At 36.9% G+C, this 20243-nt stretch overlaps 1 protein-coding gene and 1 long non-coding RNA gene across 6 annotated transcripts in view; one reads left to right on the top strand and one right to left on the bottom strand.

Annotated features, from left to right (window-relative positions):
• Nucleotides 1-4636: 4636 nt before the first annotated feature.
• On the bottom strand, nt 4637-7810 carry LOC139141826 (uncharacterized). The gene is made up of 3 exons (XR_011554258.1): nt 7674-7810; nt 5262-5377; nt 4637-4697 (listed from the first exon to the last, which is right to left on the bottom strand). It is a non-coding gene; the product is annotated as an uncharacterized lncRNA (long non-coding RNA).
• A 249-nt stretch (nt 7811-8059) lies between these two features.
• Nucleotides 8060-20243, top strand: part of LOC139141817 (uncharacterized) — a 171024-nt gene continuing 158840 nt past the window's right edge. For all 5 annotated transcript variants that reach the window (XR_011554256.1, XR_011554254.1, XR_011554255.1 and 2 more), the window contains exons 1-5: nt 8060-8250; nt 10674-10746; nt 11771-11911; nt 12556-12800; nt 20056-20137. Coding sequence is in view for 2 of the 5 variants with exons in the window: in XM_070711490.1 (XP_070567591.1) it covers nt 8098-8250; nt 10674-10746; nt 11771-11911; nt 12556-12800; nt 20056-20137 (694 nt within the window). In the remaining 3 variants the exon portion in view is untranslated. The remainder of the gene's footprint in view (nt 8251-10673; nt 10747-11770; nt 11912-12555; nt 12801-20055; nt 20138-20243) is intronic.

Here is a 20243-nt window from a genome sequence, read left to right as displayed (position 1 = left end):
ACTCATTTTAAATCTTTCGAAGTAAGAGAAATTTTCACCGCCTTCGTTTTTCGATTTTTTTTTCACACAGAGTAAAGACAGGGATTGTGGCCATTATAAATTTCAAATATCGGTATATGTAGGTATTTTGTGTTTTGTACTAATCTGTTCGGCGATCCCTGATTTTTATTTCGTGATTTGGTGAGAGAATGGTTGAAAATTTCATTGCGGAAAGTTTGAGCAAATATGTGTTTTACTTTCGTGTTGTGGACGGTGTGAGAGAAAACTAACTTCCCTGACTCCGACAAGGTACCTTGGTGAATGTGTAACTTAGAGACATTACTAGAGAAACAATGCAAGATCGAAAAACAATAACAAAGGGGTATGGATTCAACTGTCGACATCGCAAAATGTTAAATCACCACGAGGAACGTTCACTGAAACATTATACACCAAATGATGAGGAAGTGGTATTACACAGATTGGTGAATCCAACCGTTTGCAACTCGTCCTACAGCAAGACCATGACTGTGGATGAAATCTATAGCAGCAATGATATTCGATCAACAAAATATGTATACATGTCATTTGAAATCAATGCTTGATTCTGCTAAGTGCTCGTTGTCACTTAGCCTTGGTTCAAGTTTGTGATTTTGAATGTTTGAGTGGAGTGAACGCATTGATTTGTATTTTGCTTTCATGTGAAACGTGTGCGTGAGTGGAGCGGACGCGATGATTTGGGTGAACGCTATACCGGGGAGTTTCACCCGTGAATCTGGCAGAAACTAACTCACTGTACTGCGCAGACTCAAAGGTAACGCATTCAATGGGAAAACCTGGCCTGGGCTACCAAATTCCGAATAGGTTTGTACGAAATAGGAGAGACACAAGAGAAACGATTGTAAATAATTTTATTTTTTCAAATTCACCGACTTGAACCAAGTCTAGTTGTCTCTTTAAAAGGTAAAACTGGTCATAGAGACCTGGTAAACACATGGTTAAATACAAATACTGGTTGGCCTCCCAAATTGCTTTTTGCATTTGCAGGTGCGTATGTCCTCGATGAATTAAACTCGCAGCGCAGCTGGTAGATGCTTTGAAACGAAGATAAACAAAACAACACTGTACCTAATGGGTTATTAACCTTTTAATGACACTTTTGTTACTATGTTACATAAACGTTATACTTTGTATTCCTAGTATACTATTGATCCATGCCCCCATCCACTACTGCAGACATTAAAACTCAGACATGTAGAACTCTACTGTCTGTGATTTAACAGTTATGACTGCAGACAGGCATGTATGTTTCTACCAAAGTTAATAGTAACTATTAGATGATTAGACTTGCAGTAAAGTGCTATCTCGTAAAGATCATGAACTTAATTAGTCATATTTCGTGTAAATTACAAAAATTACGGTATTAAAACAACATAGTCATCTTGTTGGGGTGTACAGGTTAGGAGCTGGTGGTGCAGGGACTGAGCTAAATTAATGGGATCATTGTTGTTGGTGTCACCTTTCGCTGATATTTATTACTTCAATCCATGCAGTTGGGACTTAAGTCATCGGAATTGGATCAAATCTGGTCTAACTTTTGAACTAGGAGCCCGAGTGAAAAGTTCTTTATCACAGCTTATTGACGGAGGTAGATGCGTTTCTACATTGTACACAAATAAATAATACAAGCCAAATGACTGAGCAACTTGGTATGTTATATGAGTTGTGTACACTTATGGTTTTTTTTGGTAGCAAGGAATGATGGGACAGGATGGCTCCCTACTAAGAAATTGTTCCAGCTTCAAGATGTTGGTTGAATCAGTCCCTGGGTGGGTAAAGGGACTGTGGTTGAATAAGGATTGTAGACATGATGACTCTCTATATAAACAAACAAACAAACAAACAAACAAAAAACAAACAAACAAACAAACAGATCAACAGAGGCAGTACATGTACTTCTATATTTACACAAAAAACATACAAGATAATTAATGCATACAAAGTGCAAGAGGTATGAATATCTTCATGGGGAACTTTATTCACTTCAAGAGTTATCAACAATACATTATCAGAGTACCAGGTATATAAACAGAACAGTTAATTAAATCTATCTATCTAAATTCATGCTTCATGATATTGTTGGAGACAACCATGTGATTCATTTATGATTACATAAACATTACAGGAACACTTTAGCAATATTTTGATTTAACATGAGATTGAATATTCATTTTGATTCATATCATTGTTTTCATGATTAACCACAATGCAAGTACTATTCTTCATATTCCAAAACTCTGTCAATATCAAGAATAAAGTTATGTGATAAAGATTTTACCAGTTTGTTGCGGGCACTTTTGCCATTGGTAAGCATGTCCTTCACGGACAAACCTCACTATCAATATTAATTTGCAATAAAACTATGGCTTCTACATGTCAATATCACTATATTTGGCCAATTGAACCAATCACAATATTTGGCCTATTGAACCACTTCACAGTCAATATCACAATATTTGGTCAATTGAACAACTTCACAGTCAATATCACAATATTTGGCCAATTGAACCACTTCACAGTCTCACAATATTAGGCCAAATGAACCACTTCAGAGTCTATGATTGGTTCAATTAAACATAGGGCCAATGTCCCTGAAGCTACTATAGACATGGATACAAAATTAAGTATTTCCTGACTGTATGAAATTATCTCACTAAGGTCATCCTAGGGACTTGTAAACCAGTAAGTTCTGTTGAATAAGTTGAGACTGTAGGTACTCAGAGAAAGCACACTGAAGACAAATGTTTGAAACTTAAGAAGTTCAAGGTCATCAAAAGCATTATAAGGAATCATGTTACACTTTCATTGCACTGTTTACACAGATTGCATAATTGCTATAAATAGCATCTTACAGCCCAGCTTTACCATAAAAACCTATCACTTTGACCACTCTTTTAATTGACCACTCTATTTTTTTCCTCAAAAAGTAATCTTATTTTATCCTTACCAAGTCAACCATAAATGGAAATTAAAACTTTCTCTATCTCTATTTATTTGACCACCCTATTATGACAAACTATTATGAGCAATTTCTTTTAGATAACATAAATAGTGGTTCAGAATATCAAAGTTGGGATTCAGGAAAGTTGCCTTTACATGTTTTAATCCTCCAAGATGGTAAGCATTTCACTATGAACTGTCAAAAAAGTTGAACTTTCTGATAATTCTACACTAAAATTATTTTGGCTTTGATGATTTCCTAATTAATTCAATTATTTAAAATCTTATTAATTATTTTTTCTGGGTGAATTGATAGGGTTTATACAGTACAAGAATTACATACAATGTAAGTCAAATTTTGACCAAAAATGACAAAAAAATTCCTTAAAAATACACATTTGCATATTTCATCACAATTTGAACAAATCTAAGTTGTGGTTATCCCTAGGGACCTGTATACCAAATAACAAAGCTGTCTGACCAGCGGTTATGAAGAAGAAGATTTTTACCAAAACACCTTTTTTGGCATTAATTTGCCTATTTTCAACAATATCAAAAAATTAAAAAAAATAGTTTCTCAAAATCATATTTTCATCTACATAACAAATATCAAATCAGTAAGTACTGCGGTTCTCAAGATATTTGAGTGGACGGACGCCTCACAAACGGACATACATACATACATACATACATACATACAGACTGACGCCGGACGCCGGACGGATACCCATCCCAATAGCTTCTATAGACTATAGTCTATAGTAGCTAAAAAGTAGACAGATAGCTAGATAAATATAGGGTAATATTTGTAGTGAACACTTGACATGACTTCAACATAAAATATTGATTTATTTTAGCAGTCAAATTTTACCTGAAATTATCTGTATGTCCAATTAAGCCTTGAGGAAGTTAAGTGATATAAATACTCGGAACATTGCAGTTAACTACTTCTCATTATGTATTCTTATTTCTCAGTCTGGATTTTGGAATATTGAATATTTGTGGGCATTCACTTGTTTAAAAGTGCCAACTACACAAATGCAACTTGTATGTTTCCTTCTTCAAAATTATATTTACTAAGATTTTTCCAGCAATTTATGTGGTGCTGGTATTGGTTTAATATGTCAATTTTTTGTAACATTATCAGGAACATTTTATCACCACTTCATCATCAGCAAAGAAAGGCAATGGTTTAACTCTCCACAGTTGTGAAAACTAGTTTGTGCTCACTCATGGCAAGATACGGTTTCATGAATAATTTCTCATTCAAGACCTTATGAATTCTATAGTTGTTCAATACGCACGGAGCATAACACTTCAAACTACTTCTTTTTGGGTTTAACTTTTCTTCCTTTAACAGATCGTACATCTTGCCAACCCCAGATCTGTCTCTTTATGGCATCAGTGATATTGATATCATCCGGTATCTGCACAAACCGTATCATCTTGCCTTGGACAAAGAAGTCATCTAGATTTGTAACATTGTCCTGAGGGTCAACAAACTCTACGCCGGACATCCTTATGTTCATATAAGCATCAACACTGTGCAATGTTCCAGTTACTGTGCTCTCATTTCTCAGTTCAACAGTTGTAGATCTGCCAGTCAGAGCTTGAAGCAAGCAAACCAAAGTGTTTTCAGAGTGGAAACGTTCCCGAAGAGACATTTTATGACTGCAGTACCAGCTTTGAAGATCTCACCATGAACAGCATTGATTCATCTGGCAATGGCAGAAATTAAAACATGAAAATTTACAAACAGATAAGGCTTGGTGGAAGTTGAATAAAAACTGGAAAACCTTTTCACCCACTTCTGTAAATATAGCTAAAACAGTAACAGTGTCTTGTCATCTCAACAAGTAATTTTGATTAGCTTAACGGTCAAGACACTAGCTGTGTTCATGGTGGCAACTTCTTCAATGTTTCTTTTCCATAAAGAGCCTTGTGCAATAGTTACTTCTGTTCAAATTGTGGGTTTCTTTTACAAGAGAATGACATTAACTTGAGACACTTCATGGGCTAAGCACCCATTTCATTTTCACCTGGGAATTTGTGACTCAATGATGAAGGCATACATCATGAAGTAGACACTATTGTCTGGTTTTTTACAAGTTATAAAACCTCTGAACATACAACACTGAATATTTGTCTTTTCCGGATCTGGGAAGAGACAAATCAGTCACAGTTGTGATAAACTTATAAAAATATCATGATTTTAGTGATTCAATAGTAGACAAAAATTGGTGAATGCTTGATAAGCCATAAACCCTAGAGCAAGATCTCACCCGAGGGTCAAGGGTTTGATCGACTTTCAGCTGATGTAAAACCTAACCTGCTCATTTCATTCGTCCAATAAGTGCAACCAGAAATATCTGTTGAATTATCTTTGTTACAAAGTACACTGCAAAAAAAAGAATTTTGAGACATGTCTGAAGCGCACAATAACCAGTTGATATTGGTCTGATCATTTATTTCATGTGGAAAGCTTTTTATTTTATTCTGCCGTAATAATCATGATAGGTTGAGTGTTAAATGGCCATGGAGGTTATAGGCTTATAGGTAATTATATTTTCATGGGGCTGAGGAACAGTGTGTCAATGTGAAACAGTCTGTTTTGTTACTGTTTGGGGATAACTCACTGGCCAAAAGAGAAATAAATGTATCCTGTACATGGCTAAGGGCTATAAGTAGTGAATATGTATTTATCCATTCCTCACTTAACAATCAAGAACATTATCATTCATCACTTTTCTCTCCATTGCAGAAGACAACACTATATGAGGTATTATTTAGTATTGGTTATCACTTTGTTTGCTTGGCACAGGAAGCAATCAAGGTATGTTTCATAAATACATTATGAATCATTGCATTTTAAATTTATTGGCCATCTTTATATTGTATTAAATCATACATGTATATCAGTTCCTACCAAAACACCGCTATCAGCAATTAATTCTTCTGTGTACCTGTGCATGTATAACCTCTTTCATACTTAACGGCGACTGAATTCAAGTCTAATGAAGCTGAAAATGGAGTATTATGACACTCCGCTAGGAACACACAGCACTGTACGCAGGGCTAGGGTAAATGTAGTGGCAGAATTGTAGCTCAAGGTTTTGCATTGTATTGGCTCGGACGTCTGGTTTTGCTGTCCGACCCAAGGTTTCTGGACGACTGGACCCCATGGCAAACCGACTGGACCCCAGTCAACTGGACCCTAAGTTAACTCGACCCGAGCACCGTTAATCTACCTGAACCGTACCCTGAACAACTCTACCTTCTGAACATTTTATCTGTTCACATCATCTTTTGATCATTAATACCCACTTGTGTTGAGATTTATTCCATTTCTTCTTATAATATGTGTGTGGACCCACATTTGTAGTACATGTATTAGTCTACAACACAATTGTCTGTAACTGCACTGCTTGGTTTCTGAATCAGAACCTATATACCGGTATACCCCCGGTAATACATATATCACACTAGTTTGGGTACAAAGCGCAAGCTATCCATACTTTAGGATTTACTTTTGCAAGTTTCACTGACTTTTCATTCGCCTGTGCGATGAAAATCAAGAGATCTAAGGGATTTGTTTTTTATTTGTGTTCATCACATCCCAGAATGTTACTGCTAATGGATCATAACGTAAAAAATACATGTACCTTTGAATTAAATTGATTAAGGCCATGGTGCTTCGGCAAAAAATATTTTAGAGTCCAGTTAACTTGGGTAAGGGGTGCAGTTGACCGGGGTCCAGCTGACGCTGGGTCCAGTTGCAACAGTTACCCAAATACCCTGGCAAAACCTCGAGGTACAGAACTAAGACCATAGGCGTTATGTGGACTGGGTAGTTTGTAAAAGTGCAGTTTATGCAATGAGTTTATGTTACGATCCCACGTTCTGGATTCCCTCCAGCCTCATTTTAAAATTGACCTCCTAAGGCGGGAACAGATTTATTCTTAGTAATTTTCGCCTTTTCCAGAGGAAAAATTCTCAACTCCAGAATTTTACTGCTAATGGATCATAACGTAAAAAATACATGTACCTTTGAATTAAATTGATTAAGGCCATGGTGCTTCGGCAAAAAATATTTTAGAGTCCAGTTAACTTGGGTAAGGGGTGCAGTTGACCGGGGTCCAGCTGACGCTGGGTCCAGTTGCAACAGTTACCCAAATACCCTGGCAAAACCTCGAGGTACAGAACTAAGACCATAGGCGTTATGTGGACTGGGTAGTTTGTAAAAGTGCAGTTTAAGCAATGAGTTAATGTTACGATCCGACGTTCTGTTACTTAGTCTTATCATGGAGGTAGTAGGTACCTCCATGGTCTTATCATGGATGTAAAAAATAGACATCCATGGTCGTATCACCTTATGGTAAGGCTACTGTTCAGTACGTCGGAACGTAGCATAAACTCACAGCATAAACTACACTTTTACAAACTACCCGGTCCAAAAACGCCTTAGCTCTGCATGGCAGGGCTGTGTGTTACCGGCGTTATGTAGTGGGAGGCCGTATAACGCCGGTAACACACAGCCTAGCTGCAGAACAGTAGCTCGAGGTTTTGCCTGGGTATTTGGGTCGGACGGCAATGGTTTTGCCGTCCGACCCAAATACCCAGGCAAAACCTCGAGCTACTGTACTGCAGCTATGCTACGCAGAGCTACTTCTCGAAACAAAGTACCAATTCATTACCTTTTCATTTGCAGGCCAATAAAGTTTTTGTGCGTAAGTTGTATGTATTCCCTGTGTGACAAGAGTGAGTACTTTCCATCAAAAGATCGGCATCGACATGCAAGGATTGAAGAACGGGAATATCAAACAGCATGCAGCTGTATGTATGTTTTGGGGATTCCCTCCAGCCTCGTTTTCAAATTGACCTCCTAAGGCGGGAACAGATTTATTCTTGGTAATTTTCGCCGTTTCCAGAGGAAAAATTTTCAACTCTAGGCCCAACAATTTTAGCATTTGCTCTTAAGAAATGTTGAAATTTCATAAAGATCATGGAATACCGCAAAATCCCACAGTACAGCAACAGTTTCATACGACCCTTGACCTTTGACCTACTGCAGACTGGCGGAGCGTTCGAACAACAAGCGAAACAGCAACTGTTGCAGCAATGACCGAAATTTCAATGAATCAAAGCATTCAATATATTCTTCACAGGCAGTTCAGGAAAGCGAAAACAATTTTGGCGACAACAACGTCGGAGAAGTTTGCCATGGATGACTTTGTGAGAGAAAACAGTCGTGTTGTCTGCGAAGTTATACAGGTGAATACCTTTGAACTTGTTCGAGCCACAGGCGCCCCGATCGTCGCTTCGCGAAAAGTGACCCTAAGTTATGATACAGCAACTTGCAAGTACATGTAGTACAACTTGTTGCATCATCATAGGAGTTCCGCGAAACGACGATCGAAGCATTTGTGAATAGACTTCCTTCACTTTAGCCTGAGGGGAGAACCATTTGATTTCGGGGAGGGGTTGCTGCGAAAAACGAGCCCTGCCACTCCTTGACGTGTTCTGCCTACCACTCCGATGATCAAGCTACCCGAGTGGCAGAGGCTACGGATTCGCAGCTCGGGGAGGGGCAGAGCAAATGGGTATGCCATGGCAGCAAATATTTTCTCCGTTGCTGTGACAGCAATTTTTTATTCTCTTTTTATTCCTTTATATCACTCCGGTATCATATTATTTTTCAGTATCCAGAGACAATGCATGTTTTTCTCTTTGTTAACAGATTTGTAACATACAGTTCGTTCTATGCATATACATGTATACATAACACTTGTTCACAACTGTACCTCCAAATAACTTGCATGCAAAGTATGACCCATTTTAATATGTTGAAGCATTTACATAGTAACACATCGCTTTTAAAAGCAGCTTTTTAATCCTTTCATGCGTTTTTAATTTCCACTATTTACATGATCAGGAAGTCACATAGGTGAACCCCTTTATGTAAGTCAAAGCACAGTCCCTCTATCCACGTGGATAGAGGGACTGTGTAAGTTAAAGGGAGGCAGTCATCAGAACTCTGCTCAAAGGATGTCAGGGACCCTAAGACTGATGTAAACACGGTATCTAGGGTAATTGGTGATTGATGAAAGTTAAAACATGTTTGTTAACAATGGATATCGTGAAACTTAAATGTTGCAGCTATGTCGACTTGATGCATCTAGATATCATGCGTGAAATACATTGTTTGTAAACAATATAGTCGCTCACGCACAGTTCTGATGACTACCTCCCTTTAAACATTGGTTTTGTCAATGCTATTTCATCATAAATTAAACTCTGAAATGTTTTTTCAGGATCTATCATTCAGGGGTTTCATTAACTTTTGAAGTAGGGCGGCTAGAATGGAAAAGTAGGCGGCTTGCAGCTGCCATGACCACAAAGCAGTCGTTGTCGGGAGGGTCTGGGAGGGGGTGTTCCCCCTCCCAGCCGAAGGCCGGAAACCCTGAAAAATGAGCTAAAATTTACTTTTTACAGCTTACAGTCACTTGAATTTCTAATATTTTCAGGAGAATTGTCAGCATATTCCAGGGCAATTTGTGTTCATATCATAAAAGCCATTTTCCTGAGAGATTAGGCCTAAATATGATAATTCATAATGAAAAATGATAAAATGTGGTAATGTTGACGATAATTTGAACAAAGAAAACAAGTCTTTAGAGCCTCTATGCTTTTAGGAGGTAAACTATAATAATTCACTATTATTAATGTTATAAATTTTATATGTAGATGATATTATACAGTGTTACCTCTGGACAGGGGGATAGGGGATTCCCCCGCTTTTGAAATGTTGGTACCCCCACTTAATTTGTCAAGGGCCACTCCCCACCTTCCATGAAATTGTGCCAGCACACCGTAGAGGTACAAGTAGAACACTTGAACTGGTGAAATGCCCCGCGAAATTTTCTGGTAAAGGGGGAAAATCCCCCTTGTTGATGCCATCCTGGATAAAACACTCATAATGTTATGCTTTAAATTAAGAACGCTGATGTTTTATGGAAATCTGTAGATGAAGAACTTTGATACCACTTGGGAGGTAAAAAGGATAATTTATATAACGAATAATGATAAAAAAATGACAATCATTACCATATTTCGCAAATAGAATCAAAGAAATCAAATGGTTTTTACCTTTTCACCTTTCTCCCCGACCTGAAATAAATTTCGTCTTTTTTGGGGGGGGGGGGGGGGGGGGGGGGGGGCTCATCCCTCTCAGGAATCACATCAAATCCCAGTTTGATGTGGTTTAAGGTTAGTATTAATTTTGGTATCTGTAATCAAAATTAGACCACATTCTCCATTAGAAAAATGCTTGACTCTAGATGATCGTGGGTCCTCAAGGAAGTCTTCCTGGTCCCAAATGCTATCTTGAATCACAAAAGCATTTCTGAAGGGAATAACGATCACTTAAACAAGTACATAATGTCTTCCTGACACAATATTTAGATTGGTACCTTGAAGGTGTACACACTAAAATACTTTCACAATATATGCAACCTCTTTCCCTGGCTATCTGCATTGATCAGAGACAGAAGTAATAGTTTATTTGATTTGTTTGGGTATTTATTTTCACTGTAGTACAAAAACAGGGGAAGCACAAAAAATTAAATGCTGATATCAACATGTGAGGTTTTTCAGATCCTAACCATGGTTCTCTTGCAATTTTCAAACGGGATCAGGATATGCAAAGCTTGGGCAAAGTGAAGTTCAAACATATTGGGGAGCTGAGAAATCTGGTCAACAAAGTCATAGGTGAGTTACTTTTATATGGGAATATATGTTGATATGTGCGATGTTTGTTTTACTTGTCTACATTCCAAACATTCTAGTACTCTACAATGTATTCAAAATGATTCTGCTGTCCCGTATTTCACCTCTTGTCATTTCAGAGTGTACTTTGGCAGGTGTTCATTGCTTCTCTAGGGCATGCATTTCAATTGATAGAACTTACACTGTTATAGAGGCACATGAAGGCAGATGAGTCATTGCCATCCTCTGTCATTGGGTTCTGATTGTAACCAGACTTCAATTCTGATAAATAAACCCATGTACATCCATTGCGGCAATCTTGGGCTTCTATCACTAATAATAATCTGTTTAGTGCAATCAAATTATATAGCCAGTTAATGCAAATATATTTCCTGTGTTGGATTAGGAGCTCATTCAGAGTTGGGCTGATTCCATCAACTTTGTTTCCAAATATTCTGATGTTATAAAGTTTGAATATTGTCAAAGATTTTGATGACAACTGCATGAACAGCACAATTGTTAAAGATCAAAGGCCAGAGAATGTCAACCAGTTTCTATGGTCCCCCTGACCACAGGGCCATGTCAAACAGATATCATCATCTAATTCTTTATACATTGTTTCCAAAGTACCATTAATGTAATAACTGACATTAACATTTGAGTTAATTCATCTATAACTCAAATGATCAACAAAAATGCTGAATGTTGGGGATAAGTCTTGACCCTGCTTCACTCCATTTATAGTTCCTTTGAAGCCAAACTGGTATGGTTAGGAATCAAGCAACGTCTCAATGTTGATTTAAACTACAGCAATTGAAGATTATGTGATTGTATGGTAGTTGAATTAAAGATATACCTATCCTGGATTTTGGTCCATTTCATAAATATTATTTTGAAAACTGTAATCCGGATCTCTGGCAAGTTTGTAAACTGCTTGGTCGTATTCAGAACAATAAACTAAAACATATTCTTTGGTGTTCCTTGATGACTGATGTCAAAATATCTTTCTCTTTTCAACCAATCACAGGGTTACCCATCAATGTTCACACTGTGCACAATGAATTGGTAATAAACTACAACTATGCTGTGTGCTTACTGCTTGCACAGTGCCAACAAATCAATGCTGCAGAGCTACTTGAGCAACACATAGACAGAAGCTTTTTGAGAGGTAGGTCTGACATGAAATGCAATGACCATATGGATAAGTTAGTTACAAAGACAGCTATGCCCTGGAGAGAATGACTTGATGATTCATGTCATAATGTGAATATTTTTACCATCCAAATATTGAACTGCTTTAACAGTGCAGTAACTTCTATTGGTCAAACATCAGGGAATTGCACAATTTGGTACTATTTAAATACACAAGGCTTGATATTTATACACATCGTAGCTAAGTAAGATGATGCAATTAGAAATTTTTGGCATACACATTACAACAGAATTGTTCTTTCAAAAACAGAATCACTGTAAAAATTGCTTTTGTAGACATGGATTTGTAAGAAGATCTTCCCTTCACTCTCATCTATGGTACAAGTGGCCATGCATCTGTTACTTGTGTCATGTGTGTGATTTTGATGAACTGGCTTTTTAACTGTCATCAGCCTGCAACCATAGCAACCAGCTGCATGATCTTGCATCTTAAATATAATGCAGCTGTTTTTTCGAATAACCATCAAAACCTAATCCGAAATTAGATTTCTCAGAGAGCAGTGGTTTGGTCTGTGATGCCTTTCATTGCATAGGAGAGGCCTTGCAACAACTTTATTGTCAATAAAATATTTCAATTTTTTTCAATTTTCTTCCCTTCAGTCATGACCCTGTGTGGAAAACAGAAAAAAGATGATGACATATGCACTTCTTGGCAAGACGACATCTCAAGTATTGTACAATGGTTGGCTTCAAATAATCCATTCTGTTTGGAAATATGCTTTGGATTATTTGCAATATCGAGTTTACACTGGATGTTGAACAGCAGAATTGAAGACAGTGTGAAGTTGTTGTCTAATATTGAAAGGTCAATGAATGACCTTGGTTGCCATGGCAATCAAAGCAAGGTAATGTGATGTGATGATGCATATTATCTTAATGAAATATAAGTATTATTAAAGGTCTATGTTAGATGTCAGATTGTCATGCCAGGAAATTTACTTACAAGATTACAATTTCAATGGAAAACAGATAGATGTTGAAAAATATTTTAATGAAACCACTAAATCACATAAGCTCAGTATCTTTCAATTGACCTATGGTTTCCATGTTATACAAGTTTTCACAAAATATGGCAATGGCTTGATCAATAGGGGCCTGGGCACTGTAAAAGTTGATGTGGCAAGTCACTAACTCCTCTAACATGTACACAGCCATGTCTTGTTATTCTGTTATTATACTGTACTCCTTCCATTGTTAAATGTTTGTCAGATATCATTTGATTCTTGAGTTTCTAGTGACAGGAGTTACTTCTATTTACAGTAGAGCCACATTTAAACTTTTCCAAAATGGTCTGGATAAGTATTGTATGTATAAGAATGTACATGTTATGCAGATCTGTTATGTTCACGTACTGCATTAGTATTTGCTTGTCAAGTGTATGGAGAAACAAACTTGTGTTCTGTATAAGGACAGTGTATACAGAAATGTTGCAGGAAAATAGAACACTATAGGTTACAGCAATATGTATACAATAATCCAGTTTATTTGCTGTAAATACTGATGTGAGGGATACTTTACATGTTGGCAGCGCAGTGCTTAAAGCAGTGCACAGGGCATTGACAGTGTTAGAAACCAGTCAAACATGATAAGTACATTTGCATTCCAGCTACTAATGGTATTTGTGAGTAATAGTTCCATGCAGACTGCTGATATGATGTTGTGATGTCACAACTGATATCATTCACAGACAAATTAAGACACTCACAAGATACTCAGATTTAGTATTTTCTCTGATGACATTTCAGAACACTGATGTTCAGTCAGAGTATTTTGAATACAATTAATTTTTTAATTTTGATGGTTCACAAAAGCTCTGCTGGAGACACGATAAAAATTTTACACACAGTTCCTGCATTGGAAATAGTGGCTCCACCAATTGAAAGTGTGATAACATTGGTGTATTGAGATTACAGTCGGAACAATCTTTAAACTTGTGACGTACCGGTATGCAGATAGAACTACACACACAAATGAATTCTGAATTGATCGGAAATTGCATTTACTATCTATCTATCCTTGCATAGTCATTGTATTGTATGCAACATAAAAAGAGAATTCACCGTAGCAGCATTTAGCCAATGAAACTATCTCACCATCAGGAATACATGTTTTAATATCTTGAATCATCAAACATTCGTTGATTAATCAAAAGATTACATCATCAGTTTTTTAACGAGAAAGGGTGCATGTTTTCATTGGTTTAGGAAGCATCATCTAGTGAAAGCAGATACAGAGGAAAGAATGAGTCATTTGAAGTTTTTAGTTGCTATACAAATAATGTGAAAATACAAAAGATACAAAATACTTTAATCCCTGGTTTGCAGGACTTAAATAGGGAAACAGTGACTTTGAAATATAGTTGGCTAATCAAGCAGGAATATATTACAACATCCCAAGCTACTTGCGCAAAAACAATGAAACTTTAGTTGTTGTGAAGTGATGTTGTAGTGCTCGGAAAGTGTTCTAGTTGTATTTAGCCATGATACTACTGTAGGGGTTAATTCTGCAATAAATATCACTGTATCACCAAATGCATACCTCAATACAGAAAATTTTCAGTTTTTACTCAAACTTTCTTCTGGTAAGTTTAAACATTTCTCTTTCTTTCATGTATCACCTGGAGTTTTGTGTTCTACTTTCAAAGTATGTTGCCATACCCAGTAATAAGCTCGTCAACTTTTATTGGACACCATGGTGCGAAGCACCAAAGGTGTCCTATGTCGCCACAATGTCTGTGTGTGTGTCGTCCGTCCATCCGTCCGTCCGTCCGTCCGTCTGTCCGTCCGTCTGTCCGTCCGTCCGTAGACAGATTTTGTTCCACTCATAACTTAAGAACCCTTAGGTCCAATGTCATGCAATTTGGTATTTGGTATTATCATGATGAGACTTAGATCTGATTAGATTTTGGTGGGTGTGGCTTATTAATTAATTGCTCATTTGCATATTTTATGACTTTTTTCGTTCACGCAGATATCTCAGAGACGCCTGGAGCGATTTCGTTCAAACTTGGTAAAAGGATAGTACTCTACCTCATACATATGCACGTTGATTTGTTTCACAATGCGATCAAATTTGGCCGTGTTAGAGGACTTTTTAGTTTTCGCCTCCATAGACTCCCGTATAAGGCAATCCATAGACTCCCATGTATAAGGCAATCCATAGACTCCCATGTATAAGGCAATCCATAGACTCCCATGTTTAAGGCAGTCCATAGACTCCCATGTATAAGGCAGTCCGTAGACTCCCATGTATAAGGAAGTCCATAGACTCCCATGTATAAGGCAATCCATAGACTCCCATGTATAAGGCAATCATAGACTCCCATGTTAAGGGCAGTCCATAGACTCCCATGTATAAGGCAGTCCATAGACTCCCATGTATAAGGAAGTCCATAGACTCCCATGTATAAGGCAGTCCATAGACTCCCATGTATAAGGCAGTCCATAGACTCCCATGTATAAGACAGTCCATAGACTCCCATGTATAAGGCAGTCCATAGACTCCCATGTATAAGGCCAAGAAAAATAAAAATTTAGTTTCTCATCGTATTCATATTGCAAAAAGGATGCAGTGACACAGTTTTTAGTCCCACAGATAAAGTCCAGGGGGCTCATAGATTGGGTCATGTCAGTCCGTCAGTCCATCCATGTGAGTCCATCCGTTCACGCAGATATCTCAGACGCTTTCACAAAATGTCACGTGACGTTTGACCTCAAATATACATATTTGTCCATAACTCGGTAACCACAAGTGCTAAACCTTTCATATATGGTATGATGGGACACCCTATGATGCCACATATTGTACCTCATTAATTATGTGCATATCTAATTTTGAGCAAGCCAATAGAGCTAGAGGTCTGATTTTTGGTATATATGGATAACTTAGCAATACAATTTTTTTGACAAAATGTCACGTGACCTCGGTGACCTTTGACCTCAAATATACATATTTGTCCATAACTCAGTAACCACAAGTGCTACACCCTTCATATTTGGTATGATAGGACACCTTATGACGCCACATATTGTACCTCATTAATTATGCACATATCTAATTTTGAGCGAGCCAATAGAGCTAGAGGTCTGATTTTTGGTATATAGGAATAACTTAGCAATACAATTATTTTGACAAAATGTCATGTGACCTCGGTGACCTTTGACCTCAAATATACATATTTGTCCATAACTCAGTAACCACAAGTGGTACACCCTTCATATTTGGTATGATGGGACACCTTATGACGCCACATATTGTACCTCATTAATTATGCACATATCTAATTTTGAGCGAGCCAATAGAGCTAGAGGTCTGATTTTTGGTATATAGGGATAACTTAGCAATACAATTATTTTGACAAAATGTCACGTGACCTCGGTGACCTTTGACCTCAAATATACATATTTGTCCAAAACTCAGTAACCACAAGTGCTACACCCTTCATATTTGGTATGATGGGACACCTTATGAGGCCACATATTGTACCTCATTAATTATGCACATATCTAATTTTGAGCGAGCTAATAGAGCAAGAGGTCTGATTTTTGGTATGTAGGGATAACTTAGCAATACAATTTTTTGAAAAAATGTCACGTGACCTCAATGACCTTTGACCTCAAATATACATATTTGTCCATAACTCAGGAACCACAAGTGCTACACCCTTCATATTTGGTATGATGGGACACCTTATGACGCCACATATTGTACCTCATTAATTATGTGCATATCTAATTTTGAGCAAGCCAATAGAGGTAAATGTATGATTTTTAGCTCCCATAGCCATATGTATATATGGCAATGGAAGCTATTCTTATAGGCTAGGGAAATGTCTGTATGTATGTATGTCTGTATGTCTGTATGTCTGTATGTCTGTGTGTCTGTATGTCTGTATGTCTGTATGTCTGTCCGTCAACATCAAAAACTCCAAAACCGCTGCACATTTCATCTTGATATTTGGTGTGTACATGGATGATGGGCTGTAGATGAGATTTTGTTCAAATGAAGTTGTCATTGCCAAAAATATGCAAATTAGTGCCAAAAAAGGCGTTTTTGGTAAAAAATCTTTTTCTTCATAACCGCTGGTCAGACAGCTTTGATATTGGTATACAGATCCCTAGGGATAACCCAATTTGGATTTCTTCAAATTGTGATGAAATATGCAAATCTGTATTTTTAAGGAATTTTTTGTCATTTTTGGTCAAAAATTTATTTCATCAAAACCGCTCGTCTGACAGCTTGATATTTGGTATACAGGTTCCTACAGATAAACTTAATATGATATATAGAATATATGATGAAATCTGCAATTTTGTATTTTTGGTGCAATTTTGCCGTTTTTGGTCAAAAAATGTGTTTCTCAAAAAACTTCTTGTCTGATGCCTTTGATATTTGGTATACAGGTTCCTAGGGGTTCTCTTAGTGTGATATAGTGAAATTTGATGAAATCTTCAATTTTTGTATTTTTGAGTCAATTTTTGCCGTTTTTGGTCAAAATATTTGTTTCTCAAAAGTTAGTCATGTGATAGCTTTGATATTCGGTATACATTTTTATACATAATTATGATGAAATCATCAATTTTGTATTTTTGCAGCTAATTTTGCCATTTTAGGTCAGGCATCCTGCAATGAGCTATCAAAGATCTCAACCTTCTTCATCAATACATGTCACGAAAAGTTGCTCTCTACATAACACAGCAGAGCTCTGTCGACGTCGACTATTGGGTCGCTTGTTTTTTTCAAACCGCTGGTCAGACAGCTTTAATATTTGGCTAACAGGTCCCTAGGATGACCTTAGTGAGATGATTTCATACAGTCAGGAAATACTTAATTTTGTATCCATGTCTATAGTAGCTTCAGGGACATTGGCCCTATGTTCAAGATAATGCGGTGATTCAGTAAGCATTTGAAATGGTAAACTGTATTTGGTGTTGAAATGCGGTAAAAAATATGAGAAAACATAGCTAAGGTGATTTCAGCAGGTTTGGTTTCCAACAAATATATTCAAAGTTTTTTCAATGTTAAAGAGTCCTGGCAGATTTTGAAAAAAAATCCAAACAAATGTCAATAAAAAAATCAGCCACAGAAGGTTTGTCAAAAAGAAAAGGTGGGATAGTGGGAAAAAAGAATGTACAATGTATCGGATAAAAAAGATAATGTTCCTCATCAATCTTCCAGACAACTCCCTTTTATCAAATGGTACACCCTGATGTATTTCTGTGTGCAATTAACCATGCAGTGTATTTTAGTTTAAGATGTCAATCAAGTTAGGTAAGGATTTGAAAGGAATAGTCAAGTTCACCACAGTTAAATTTCTTAACTTTATCTCTTGTGTCATCATCCTTGTGTAATTGGTTAAGTTTGTATGTTGCTCCAGATGTGGATGTACCAGCTGTTCTGGAAGAAAACAATGTTTACTTTTCCCTTTAGGGTTTCTGAGTTGATGATTATATGTTGAAATCTCTCCATGTATCTGGTGCATGGGCAAAATGTAAATACTGGTTGCATGTTATGTATTTCAGTCTATGTCAAATATTGTAAATGAAAAATCATGAACAGTTTACTGTGTGCTTGTAAAAGATAACATGTTTGTCAATACATATTAAAACTGCCTTGCAGTTTGATTGTCTTAAAAATTATCACAGAAGTAGAAAACGAAAAGAAACTAATCAAATTGCTGTAACATATTCACCCTCAGTGTCTGTAGGCCTATACTTAACTATTTTATCATTACATTCAGCTTTTTGTTATATCTTTATCACTCTTCATGGGCCAAGGCACACTTGGGGGCAATGTCATCACTCTGTGCCAGTCTGTGAATGTCAGTCTGTCTGTATGTGTATGTCCATGTTTCATACAATTGTTGGTTTGTTTTGATAACTGTATGGGAGCGAACAGTGATTATTGTCACTATTTTTAGTGTATAGGGACAGACTATAGGATAGAAATTTTTCGACAAAATGTCATGTGACCTTGATAACCTTTTACGTAAAATACACGATTATGTCAATAAATAAGTAACCACAAGTGCTATGTCCTTTATATTTAGTAGGATGGGAGACCTTATGACAACACATGCTTTACCTCGTTAATTATGCCCATATATAATTGTGGGCAAGCCAATAGAGCTAGAGGTCTGAATTTTGGCATATATGGATTAATTAGCAATACAATGGGTTTTTTTTCAAAATGTCACGTGACCTTGATGACCTTTGACCTTGAATATGCATATATATGCATAACTTCATAGATCTAAACATATACACTTCAGTGATACTTCTTAATGACCTCATTTCCCTGCCCCATCAAGACTAATACTCCTATTACAAGTGGGGACTATGTCAATGTCAATGACTTGTTACTTCTATACAGAATATTATCTCACATAGTGAGTGTCTTAATATTATTCTGAATTGTATTCCAAAGCACATTCTGAAAGGACTCTTCTGGAATATACAGAATATTATCTCACATAGTGAGTGTCTGAATGTTATTCTGAATTGTATTCCTAAGCACATTCTGAAAGTAACTCTTCTGAAAATTTCACATTCTTTGCCACTGCACCATCTCCCTAATACATACTGGTGACCCACGGTGTCCACTCAAGTCTCACATTTATTTTATATGTGTCCCAAACATTGTTAGTGTTGATACCAGTGATGACTCTCTCACAGTCCTTACTGGATTACATCAGCCTTTTTAAACTCAGTGGCACCTTCAAAGAGACAGCAAGGCTACCAGCTGGTGTAAGCCAGCATGTTGTTGCTGCATTTTTGCTCTGTTGTTTGAGGGTGCTAATGAAAAATGCTCATTATACACTTATATGAGGACAGTGATATTCTAATCCCCATGGCCTTGAGATATAGATATCAATTCAGTGGTCAATACTAACAATTCACATCATAAACTAACAGATTGCATTGATAGTCCAAAGTCCTAATGTTTCAAAATGTTAGATATGTAGGCTAAACAACTGTTGTTGATACATTATACAAAAATACCGAAAAAAATTATGATATTTACAGTCACTGTATACGTTCAAGTGTAAGGCAACACATCACAGTTGGTGTAGTTTCACTGACTCTGTCATTCTGTCTCTAGATACAAGACCCAATAGGAGTGATGGTACCCTTGAATGGAAGTCAACCAATTCTGTTGGCGACAGAAAATGAGTCTGACCAAGGTATGTCGACTATTATTAATTCAGAAATCAGTGTGAAAAAGTGGAAGTTCAGGGCACTAATGGTGAATTTTAATATACAGGTACTGTGATATACCAATAGGTATCA

The sequence above is a fragment of the Ptychodera flava genome, chromosome 10, assembly GCF_041260155.1.
Source record: "Ptychodera flava strain L36383 chromosome 10, AS_Pfla_20210202, whole genome shotgun sequence".
Classification (NCBI taxonomy): domain Eukaryota; kingdom Metazoa; phylum Hemichordata; class Enteropneusta; family Ptychoderidae; genus Ptychodera; species Ptychodera flava.
Note: the sequence above shows the minus strand (reverse complement) of the source record. Positions and strands in the feature narration are given on the sequence as shown.